Raw genomic sequence first — 12,531 nt, forward strand, 5'->3', positions numbered from 1 at the left:
ATGGTAGAAGCCACCACTGGATGGCTGGAGACCTACCCTGTGCCTCACGCTACTGCCCGGAACACCATCCTGGGCCTGGAAAAGCAAGTCCTTTGGAGGCATGGCACCCCTGAGAGAATCGAGTCTGACAATGGGACTCATTTCAAGAACAGCCTTATAAACACCTGGGCTAGAGAACATGGCATAGAGTGGGTGTACCACATCCCTTACCATGCACCAGCAGCTGGGAAGGTTGAGCGGTGTAATGGACTGCTTAAAACCACCTTGAAGACACTGGGTGGGGGGACTTTCAAAAACTGGGAGATGCATTTAGCAAGAGCCACCTGGTTAGTTAACACTCGAGGTTCCGCCAGCCGAGCAGGCCCTGCCCAATCCGAACCCCTAGAAACAACAGACGGGGATAAGGTTCCAGTGGTGCACATGAGAGGTATGCTTGGAAAAACTGTTTGGGTAAAGTCCGCCTTGAGCAAAGACAAACCCATCCGTGGGGCTGTTTTTGCTCAGGGACCAGGTTGCACCTGGTGGGTGATGCAAAAGGATGGAGAGACCCGATGCTTACCTCAAGGGGACCTTGTTTTAGGGTGAACTACCCATGGCTCTGTACTTGTATCAGTATCAGCATGTATATTTGTATATAATTTGGGTAATGCATAGATTTATATGGTTAAAAAAGTTAAGTTTCATGTAACATGTTAGTATGGGAAAAAATTCGGGGTGGATAATGTTGGGGTTTTAGTTTAGTCTTAGTTTTTTTTTCCTGTTAAAGGAATTTTCTCCCATATGCATGTTGCTAGGGGACAAATAGCTGTACTTAAGAAAGACAAAAAGGGGAGTGGGGCGGGCCTGGCTACTCCTTTGTCTACACCTGGGTGTGGGGTCAGTTCGCTCTGAGCGTCCGGAGAGAGAAGCTGCAGGGAAAGGAGCTGCTGCTTCTTTCTTTTTGGCCGTTCTTTCTTCCTGGTGGAAACAACGCCGGGACCCCAAAAGCCGCTTTCCCTGCCCTGCTGGAGACCGGGCTGTGGCTGCCCTGCCCCGCTGCTGCTTCGAGCTTTCGCTACGCTGTAGCCCTGCTCGCCCTGCCTGCCTGGGCCTCCGTGGGGTTTTCCCATCTGGATACATCTCGCCTGCCACCCGGGATTTGCGCCCGTCCCTGCCGTTCCAGCCTGCCGTTTCAGCCTGCTGTTCCTGAGAGCCCGGGATCAGCTGCCCAGCGGTTTGTGAAGCCTTTGTTCCATCCTTCCCGGGATCCCAGGGCACCAGAGCCGCGGGTTTCCCGAGCTCGCTCCGGAGCGCCCCCTGCAGCCGCGGGGGAACCATCGCACCTGCCCTGCTCACCGGGAGCCGCCAGCGCCCCTGCCGGCTGCGAGCGGAACTGCACCCGAGGGGAAAGGGCATGACAGCCGAGAAGGCTGGCACTGGGTTTGTGATTGCTGTTACTGCCATAGTTGTTGTTGTTTTGTTTGACTGGTTATATACATATAGATATATAGTAAAGAACTGTTATTCCTATTTCCCACATCTTCGCCTAAAGGCTCTTGATTTCAAAATATAATAACTTGGAGGGAAAAGGGGTTATATCTGCCACTTCAAGGGGGGCCTCTGCCTTCCTTAGCAGACACCTGTCTTCCAAAACCGAGACAAAGGAGAAAACAGAAAAAAAGTAAGTGAAACAAGAACCAAGTAAAGGAACAAACAGCTCTGAAAAACAGTACGCACAGCTAATTCTGATTTATTATTGGTAGTTAAGAATCTATGGAGCCCTCCGACTTTAGGACATGGTTTCAAAAAAGGAGTTTAAAGAATAAAGTCTGGGACTGGAGAGGAAAAAAAACCAGATCACTGTTAGAGCAAAAAAATATGCCTGTAACAGAGGTACCTACTAGCCAACAGTTCCAAGTGCATTTCCAGTTAAATGCAGCATTTTCCGCCTATCCAGTGCTTGATAAAACACTCCTTCAGACAAAGATGTCAAAGAATATAGTTTATAAACACAGATCTAACATCATCATAATGAGTGGGGAAAGTTTAGATAAATTTAATGTATTTTGCCTTCATGACGTTTTCTCTCAAGCTCTCTAGATAACACATGCTGTGCTAATGCCCCCAAAATACAAAACATGTAACCACCCACATCTAAAGAAAAATGTTCTAGTTATTAGAAGTTAGGTACACAATGGAAGTTGTCAGAAGCCTAAAGAGAAACCTCATATGCAATTTTATCAGTAGTTTCTCCTGACGGCAAAGGACGTTTTCCCATGCTTGTTACAGGATCACTCCCCACAGACACTCAAGGTCGTGTATCTGACTGGAACTTGCGCATCATATTTGGATCTGCTGTCACACCTTAAAATGAGACTTGATAGGAATTGCAGTAATCACCTCTTCTTTTTTTAAAGTGTAACAAATGTTGTGAAAAAAAAATCTTCAAACACCTTCATTCATTGAGCTGTTATGTCTCTAAAATGTATTTTTAAAAGTCCATTGGAATATGGGGGGGGAAAATTCAGGCACTGTCAAGAAGCTGATGATGATCAATGACTGAGACAAACTCCTGTTTAGCTAATTAGAATCACTGATGAGCAATAATGATGTGAGCTAAGAATATTTGCAGACTTCTTTAGGATGAAAAATGGAGTAAAGAGAGGCTGTCAATTTGTACACATTCTAAGCTCCAATCAGTTTTCCCATGAGTAGTACCTATTTTAAATGTTTAACACAGATGCATTTAGCTACAAAAATTATTGAGATTCAGCTTCCCACAAAAATGAAGAAACTGAGAAAATATTCTTAAGCTTTTCCTCTGTTACGATTTTCTTCTTGTATTATGCTCTACTCAATTATACAAGACAACCTTCTTGATGTTTGGCACCATTTTACTGGCTTACCAGAAATGAAACATTAGACTATGAGGAAACATTTACCTGTGAATGAGGTATGAAAACAGCAAAAACCTTAATACTTTAAAAATCAGAAGTTTGTTCAAGTTTCTACAAATCTTCAGCAAAAGCAGTATGAGCAAAGAGGTATCCTGTACCGCAGGTCTTTATCAAACAAGCATTTAACCATTTGTCAAGAAAAGGTAACTTGGAGTTGTTATATAATTATGTCACATTTACATCAGCTAAATGAAAATAAATTTAACTAATAAATTGAATTTGCTGTTTACATGTTTCATGGAATACATCCTTTCAGTTTTACAATACGCTGAATTAAAAAAAACAACAAAAATCAAACAGAAAACCCCCAAACAAAAAAAAACCAAAAAAACAAACATAAAAAACCAAACAAAAAAAGACCCCAAACAAAAAACCAAAAGAAACAATAAAAAAAAATTTAAAAAGAACCCAAACAAAACCACAAACAAACAAACAAAAAAACCCCACCAAAATGTCCCAAACCCAAAAACATATCGACATCTTTGGTCTTAAATAGAAAGTTAGGAATAAATACACTGCAAACTTTGAACAGTGTGGTAAAACAATAGACTGCATTTTAACAGTATACCTCTAACTACAATAAACTGCTTCGAGAAACATTGTTACTTTTGAAAGACATTTCATTGATTCTAAAGGGCTGCAGAACTAGAAAGGCTATAAAATATCAGTTTGCGTGATGCAGCTTTAATTTGATTACCTTATTTCCTTGTCCTCCAACCTCCAAGTATTTTACAGACTTCCAAAATTCACATTCTGTTTGTATTAAACAGATAATTAATCACCCACGTGCAAAGTGAAGTTGTAGAGCACAGACTGTCAATGTTATAGTAAATATGGAACCAATATTGTAATTACTGTGTACAGTCACATTCCTGTGATTGCACAGTCGGTGGTTAGCAGAAACAGAGCCTATGCCTTAATCTTCCTAGAAGAAACTTTAGAGTGTTAAGAACTAATTAGTTAAGAACTAATAAAAAAAAAAAAGCTCTCTTCATTTAATCAAGAGTTTAATTTCACCTAAGATTCTAGAAGATCCTTTATTTCTTCCCCTTATATCCCGGGATACACTTATTTTCATTTCTTTACAAAAATAATTCAAGATCTAATAACAAATGTTAAATGAACTTGTTTCCTTAGTAAATTATCTATGGAGCCAGTTCTATATTATATGATATGTCTCAAAATGAAAAGGCATCATTACAAAAACATAAATTTTCTTGAATCTCTAACTTGATTGATTTAATTCATTAGATGATGTATTAAGGAATAAGCCTCTCATTTTAAGCATATGATGATGTCTTATTTTAAGTAACATCTACAAAATACTAAACATATTTTTACACTAAAGTAGTACAAAAAATACAGACATTTTTGCCCAGTAATTTTGCAAACATTTTTCATCTAAAATACGCAAGTCTTTTACAGTGTTCAAAATATCAGCACTTCAGAACAGACTGCTTTAACATCTGCACATCACCAGGGTTTCCTCCAAGGATTTTTAAATGATGCCTGCCTGTGCTGAATAAAGTGCTAACTTGCACCTTGCATTTCAAACTGTGTCCTGAGCAGCCATCCAGTTGGTACAACACCAGCTGAATTCCCAGAGGCCACTGTTCAATCAGGCTTGACTGCAATTATCATGTCAATATTTTGTGCTCCGATATGCAGATATGCACACATGCAAACTGCATAATACCTTCTTCTCCATGGAATGTTGACTTATGTTCAACGTTCTGAGAATTTTTAATGAAAGAGGGTATTAAAGTTTCATTAACTGTAGAAAATCACAATTATTTGACCTTAGCCAGAAAGGTTGTACTCTTACGTTGTATTATTCTATCCACTGTATTGAGTGATAGTAACTGGGCAGTCCATTGTATTTTAAATTCAGAGTGACAAAATGGTAATGGCTTACATCTTGTTTACATCATTGTCCTGCTGTGATGGTGTTTCCTGTTAATTTGTAAAAGGGTGTTTTAAGTAAGCTTCTGCACAATGTTTACCATCCCTTCAAAAGATGTGAGATACAGATTTTTAATTTTTTCAATTAACGTAGGCGATCTACAGCATTCATTCATACAGCACATTCACTTATTCTTTTACATTAAATGTACTTGCCATTTTCAGTACATCTGCATATCTTCAGTCACTGAAGAATCTATGTCAACCTGTTTATGTTTCTTCCACAATTTGCTATTCACAGGATGCTGCAAACCACAGCGTAAGCTCCTGTAATTACCTTTCCAAAAATTCTTTGCTTATTTTTGATCTCTTGCTTTTCGGCCATATTTTTGTCCATCTGTTCACCTTTAGACAGATGTAACTCCTCAGCAAGAAGAACAAAACAACATTGGCAGTAACATTGAGGTTGCCATTGTTTCTTAAGAGTGGCCTGAAATGATAAATCCATTCTTTCCCTTTGTTAAGACCTGCCATACAAAGCACACTTGAAATTTAGATGCGGAAAAACCTCTACGTAAGGCAGGCTTGCCAAATGTATTACCTAGCATAATAAAATCCCCATGTACATCTACCAAGTCTTATATCATTGCCACAGTTTGATCATTAATGGATCCTGCTACATCCCCCTTCCAGAAGAAAGGAAAGGAGTCAGCTAGAAGCCCTAGAGGAAAATTAAGTCTGTTGACTTGTCAAGATTTCATGTACTATAGAAGGAAGAGTCTTAAAGCAGAGCTCTGAAGTCTGCAAAAATACTTCAAAACATTTCATACTCTCATCTGAACCCCAACTCCACTTCAGTTTACACATGCATTTACCTAATAAGAGCTATTTTCTAGCACCTTTTTTTTTAAATCATAGAAAAAAATCTTTCAAAAGGCAGCAAACTAGAAATAGCATATTCTTTACATAATACTGAGATCAATAGTATTTAAAGTAGCTGGAAAGTATACTAACATGAGTAGTAGTTTTACAATGGCTTGTTTGAAAATACCTGGAGGCTTTTACATATCCCAAAGGCATTTCTCATTTGCACAGTAAAGATAATTTTTTGTTTATATCTGAATATTAAATTGGGAATATAGTTACAGTTATCCAGCAAGAACTGCAAAGACTGCTGAAAAGTATAATATCATTGGTGTATTACAGGAATCAGCAGCATAGCCATAAAAAAGTACAAGTTGCATTTTTACTATTTTAGGGCAGGAGAACTTCTATTTTGGGACCATGAAAGCATTTGAAAATAACAGACAAGTAATGGCAAGGTACTAGTTATTTCCCCCTACATCCCCCAAATTATGTCTTTTACATTTTCCTGGTTTGTTCAGAAAAAGATAATATAAGGAATTGTCTAATGCCATAAATATAAATTACCTTACTGTAAAACTAGTAGTGCCCACTCCTAATACGTATTTTCTTTTCTTTATCACACATCTGTAGTTTAAGTTGTAATGTTCTAAGTGAAAATTTTGTCCTGCATCTTTTTATTCTTGTCACTGTAATCTCATGAAGAAAGCCTAGCTGTCTCTTTCATCAGTTTAATGAATGAAATGCACTGAACAATACTGTTTGTTTCTTTATGTATATATATATGATCTAGGATACACATGCCTATGCTTTCATAGATTCTGTCTGCTTCCATTACATATCCAGCTTATGATCTCGGGCCGTCTCTAACAAAGATTTGGTGGGGACTGAACCATTTCTTGGTTATGGAATTTTTGGTGGAAAGAACATACTGGAAAAATGAAGCTATGTAAACATTGATGGTACCCATGTCACAAGAAGCAAAAAAAAAGGTTTTAATCCATTCCATTCTGTTTGTCTCTATCTCAAAATCTCATAATAAGCACAAGCAAGACAGAAAAAGTTATGAACTTGAATATGACTGGGTCTCTGTTGTTCCTAATATAGGTGAGAAGGAAAAATAAATTCTGTAAGACTTAAATGGCTTTAATCAGATTTTAGTGTAAATTCTCAATTTCCAGCTCATCTGATACAACTGTGTATAATATAGAAAAAAATACTGCAAGCAGCAGAGATCCTCCCAAGTGACATGCTTCAGGAATCATTTTAATTATAACAGTTATTTGATCATCCCACTCTTTTATACTCTTTAAACCCACGTATTTTTCCCAGATTAACAAAGCCAGAAAATCTGTTGTCCTGTAATCTTCTGTACAGCAACCGTGCTAGATAACAGATTCCCTGTAAAGCTAATCAATGTACTGGAACTAAGATAAACTGATACTATCATAAAAAAGTATTATTTACTCCTACAAGGTAGGGAATAAGACAAAAACTTTTCTGAAAGGATGAGAGTGTGAAGAGGTACAGTCATGAAACTGAAGCTACTTAGGAAATCATTATAGAAAGTAAAACCAGGAAAAGTTAGGATAGAATACATGGGGCTGTAATTTGGTTGTGCAGAAGGTTCACAGGTAAAGCTGGGCTAGAAACTATTTCCAAAGCAGCAATTAGACCATTCTCAGGAAAAAGAGATGAAGCTACATCAATTAAAGAGAAAAATACACACTATTGGTACATCTGTCAAATCAAAGCAACCCCAAAGTTCAAAGTTGTGATTAATAAAACTCCTATATACTGAATGGGTTTTATCCAAACCTATTCCAGGATTTTCAGGAGTAATGATAACACCTAAAAAGAAGCTGTGGAAGCAATTTCTTCTTTCTTAATTCCGTAATTCAGAGACACATGGAAAAGCTGTGATATAAATGTATAGCCCTGAGTTCAAAAAGGTTCTAAACCATTAGCGTAATTCTAAAAGAATAGAGGACATAAAAAAACTAGAGAAGCATGTTAACAGAAGTATGTTGGGCAGGGTTTCACACACCAGTCACCAGTGCCTCTATACAGTATAAAACACATACAAAAAAATTTCAGCTTATTATCTTGCTAGTGTGCATCAAGGTGGTATATAAGAATGCCATATTCATTGTAACTATCAGGATAATACACAAAATTACTAATTTCTGTTCCAAATAAAGCATAAAATAATTTAAAGCAAGAGACAACTATCACAAAAATATTCCTAGACATGAAGAATAAAAAACAAAGAAGAGAGACTGTATCTTATATAGGCACACAATTCAAGAACTCCAAATAATTAATTTATTGAACATTATTTAAATGTATACTTTCCAACATGTCTATGCTTCAATTCATCCCGATTATTTTTATATGCAACATTAATAAAGAATGTTAGTAAGCCTGAACACCTTCTGCCTTCTTAAGCTTCAGGTAAAAGAACTACAATTTTCCACATTGTTCAGCTATCTATAAAATGTGGTTAGGACAATAAAGTTTTTTAATATTATCAATATAATTGTGCTTACATACATGTAATGTATGTTTACACATATTAAATACTGTATTTATATATTTTAAGCAGTCCTCTCATTTTTTTTTAATGTTTTATGAAGGAAGATCAATTCTACCACCACTGTCCTCACGGAAACATAACCAAATCCCATTAGGAAACAAACCATTATGATTTTGCATTTCAACATACATGAAGGATGCTATAAATCTGTGCATCAGTCTCCATCATATATGAAAATTATTTCCCAAATCAAACATACAAACAGTAGTAAAAATAGTATACTGTCTCAACAGCCAAGCTACTACTCCCTGCAGTTAAGTGTCCCAGTACAAAGCCAGCAGCTACTTGATACCATTGGTGACCATATGTGAACTCCCCAATAACAGCTGTCTTAAAACAAGATGCATGTCCTCACACCATCACTGTCTTCCTCTAGATATGAATCCTTTAGAATATCAGCTCTGGTTCCCTTATCACATTGTATTCTTGGACAAAAATTTTCATTGCTTTATACTAGGCAGAACATGGGACAACACTATAGCAAATAGTGACTGAGAGGGGATCTCATCGATACATACAAATATCTCAAAGGTGGGTGTCAGGAGGAGAGTGCCAGACTCTTTTCAGTGGTGCCCAGCACCAGGATGAGGAGCGGTGGCCATGAAGTAAAGCACAAGAACTTCCACCTCAACATGAAGCGGAACTTCTTTGCATTGAAGGTGGCAGAGCACTGGAACAGGCTGCCTGGAGAGATTGTGGATTCTCCCTCTCTGGAGACACTCAAAACCCACCTGGACACGTAACCTGTAAAACCTGCTCTAGGTGACCCTGCCTTGGCAGAGGGGCTATACTAGATCTCCAGAGGTCCCTTCTAGCTGTAACAATACCATGATTCTGTGAAATGCACTCCCAGCTAAAGAAATTAATGCTATATTTTCACAAGTGAAAGAACACGTACAGATGAAGTCCAGAAAGGAAAGATGTGAACAACGAAACATGCCTTCTAAGATCAAAGCACTGAATGGAAACTCAAAGGAGCCAGGACCCCTCATGAATCTATAAAAAGCTTCAAGTAAAAATGGCATGCCACTTAAAAAAGTTAAAATCCCTTTTTTTTCTTTTTAAAAAAACCCAATTTTTCATTTCAAAAGAGGAACTCATGGCACCCTAAGATAATCAAGTGTTTCAATTCTGACAGCCAATTCATTCACATTCTCCTTATGTTTGGCCTACAAAAATTCTGAATTCGTAAGTATTAGCATTACAAAACAATCAACTGCATACTGTGATAATTAACTAACATTTATAGGAACCAGATAACAGTTAGTATCATGAAGAAATCATCACCGTTACTATCCTCAGAGAAATAAGCTGCAGAAGTAAGATCCTGCTTGTCTGTGTTAACAGAGAAGGAAGCTCCTACAGTCAGGTAAAAGTTCTTCCCCCAGAGTGTGGCTGGGCACTGGAACAGGCTCCCCAGGGAAGTGTTCACAGCACCAGCCTGAGAGAGTCCAAGATGCAATTGTACAACGCTTTCGGGTACCTGGTGTGACTCTTGGAGTGTCCTGAGCAGGGCCAGGAGTTGGACTCAATGATCCTGACCTCTTCCAACTCAGCATATTCTACGATCCTATGATAGTTATCTCTTCTATTACCAAGTCCTAACTTTTCACTTCCTTAAGAATTCAGATAAACATAACTTACATATGTAACTGTAACCCAACAGCTTATGACACTGGAAAATTACCAGTCATTTACCTCCTCCTGCTCTTCCAACAGGAAAACAAAATATTGCAGTACATTTATAATTTTAAAAATGTATTCAACGGCAGTACAGCAATCTCAGTGAGAACAGATTTTAAAGCAAGCTTCAACTAGCACAAAAAAAGGAGAACTTGTATTCTAGGCACTCTTCACAAAATTTAACTATTAAACTTTTTCAACACATTTTTAGAATTCTACATAGTTCTCAATTAGAAAGATAAAGAATATGGTATCAGCGGGGGAGGTTGGTTGCTTTTTGGTTTTAGTAGCATGTTAAATCTTCAAACTCACCTTTCCACAACCAAGCTGACAGCTCGAGTAAGATCTGGTTTTGACACTTGGAGATGTTTCCAAAGAGACCACACAAATTATTTATCAGCCTTAGAAATAGGAAAAAAAAAAAAAAGACAAAAACACATTACATATATAATGCCTTTTACAGACAAAAAAAAGTTATACTGAGCACATTCAAAAGACAATTATCAAAAAAACCCTATTCTAGTGAGAATTCCCTGCAAGTTACTCACCGTCCCATGAATGACAAAAACACAGCAAACAGGTCTCTTGAATAAATAAAGTTTTAGCCGTACAGAATTTTGAAGTAAAACAAACACCTACAATCAACATTAAAATAGTATGCAATGCAACATATGGCAGCAGAAAGTATATTATTCAAACAAGCTGCCTTTTGCTATATCTATTACTGTTATTGACACAACTTCTATTAAATACTAAGTCTGGAATACATGCTTCAACATAAAGCTTTACCACATGCAGCTCTTTATTTTAAAATATGCAGTAAAACAGTCTTGTAATACACACTCATCTAACCTGCATACATATGTATGCAGAAGTTTCTGAACAAAAACCTCAAGTGAGAGCAAGAAATACAAACAGACTTCATAAAGTTTGTGAAAACTAGATGTCAGCTAAAAGCTTTCCCACATTTGTGTTTTTACCACACATAAGTTATATTTTTCATTGGTGTCTTCCTATTCCAATATGATTTTATTACTGGAAGCACCAATATTAGTTATTTTACAATCCAAACCCATGTATTAATTATATAAAAATGTTAGGGAAGAAAAATAAAATCCAGCAAAAGATGAAGACCAATAAGAAAATATATGTACATAAACCATTGTCCAGACTAGGATGAAACCTACTCAAACAGTCTAACATAAAATTAGGAACTAATAAGCCAAACCCATCATATTGGCAGCTAGGCCTATTCAACAGGCAAAAATAATGAGAGTGCAGCTATGTCTACTAGTTTTTTGGAAACAGGATCATTTAGACTAGAAAAGACATTTTAGTCAATGCGTCCAACCAGTAACCTAACATTGCCAAATCCACCACTAATCCCTAATGTCATATCTACATGTCTTTTAAATATCACCAGGGATGATAACTCCTCCACTTTCCTGGGTAGCCTGTTCCAACACCCGACAAGAAATTCTTTCTAATGTCAACTCTAGATGTTAAAAACTAAATTGCCAAAAAGATCTTGCAATTCAAGACCATTATCAGCTTATGCAAAATGCACTACACCAGAAAGAATTCATCTTTTTTAAAAGCAGAAAAATTTGAGCTGTCTTTCACGGGCTGTGAACAGCTTTTAAAATGCTGACTGTTTCTTGAATTTCAAACAAAATCAAACAATTAACTAAAATCTTCGTGCAGAAAGAAAAGAGGAACAAGATGTTTTTAAAACACTTGAAAATACCACAGTGCTCCTCTATCCAAATCGGGTTACTAGTGTAAGGACTCTTCAAAACCAAGTGAACCTGCTGTATGCAAACAAACAGTAACTAACAGTTACTATCAGTATTAGTTACCATTAGTAACTGTTAGTTAACTAAACAATAACTATGGTGCACTAAGGTGCACGACCACATTCAATTTTTGAAGAAAGGTAACACAAAACCTAAACTGTACACCATATAATTAATACCTCAAATGACTTTGCATCAGTATCCAAGTCTTTGTTCAATACAAGTGCTAAAAATAGTTTAACTTTCAGCTCAGAATTAAGTTTAAAGATAAACACTAAGCACCATATTAATTGAGTCACTAAGTAAAAAAAAAAGGACAACCTCTCATTTCGTGCTGTCACCTTACGCACTTAGTACACTGAATTTTTATGTACCAGTGGGAAAGACTATAAAAAGTGTGCACTTGTTTCATGTCCTCAAAATAAAAGGCACCATCTCCTGAAAATGCCTTGCAAGGCCACCTGAAGAGCTACAATGTGTGCAGACTGTGAACCAGGCATGGCCTACTGCTTCTTCTCAAGCAGAAACAGAATGAAAAAATAAAAATGTTTTTCAGATTTGGAAGAACTGCTGCAGCCTTCCAAAAAGCATTAGGATCTACACAGAAGCCAGATTCAGAATAATTTTAACATCTAAAACAATCTTGTGTTTATGGCTGGCAAGTCAGGGGGGAAAACAAACAAACAAAACGAACACACAGAAAACAAGCCACAAAGCCAGACTAAACCTCACTAAACAATTGCAAAGAAAATGT

General features: G+C 37.1%; 1 protein-coding gene across 1 annotated transcript in view; it reads right to left on the minus strand.

The window, feature by feature from the left end:
• CNTLN (centlein) overlaps positions 1–11,144 on the minus strand; it is a 189,935-nt gene extending 178,791 nt beyond the window's left edge. Inside the window, 2 exon segments of the mRNA XM_048292410.1 lie at positions 10,294–10,382; positions 11,136–11,144. Of these exon segments, the coding sequence (XP_048148367.1) occupies positions 10,294–10,382; positions 11,136–11,144 (98 nt within the window).
• Between the last annotated feature and the right edge of the window lie 1,387 nt (positions 11,145–12,531).

The sequence above is a fragment of the Corvus hawaiiensis genome, chromosome Z (genome assembly GCF_020740725.1).
Source record: "Corvus hawaiiensis isolate bCorHaw1 chromosome Z, bCorHaw1.pri.cur, whole genome shotgun sequence".
Taxonomy (NCBI): Eukaryota; Metazoa; Chordata; class Aves; order Passeriformes; family Corvidae; genus Corvus; species Corvus hawaiiensis.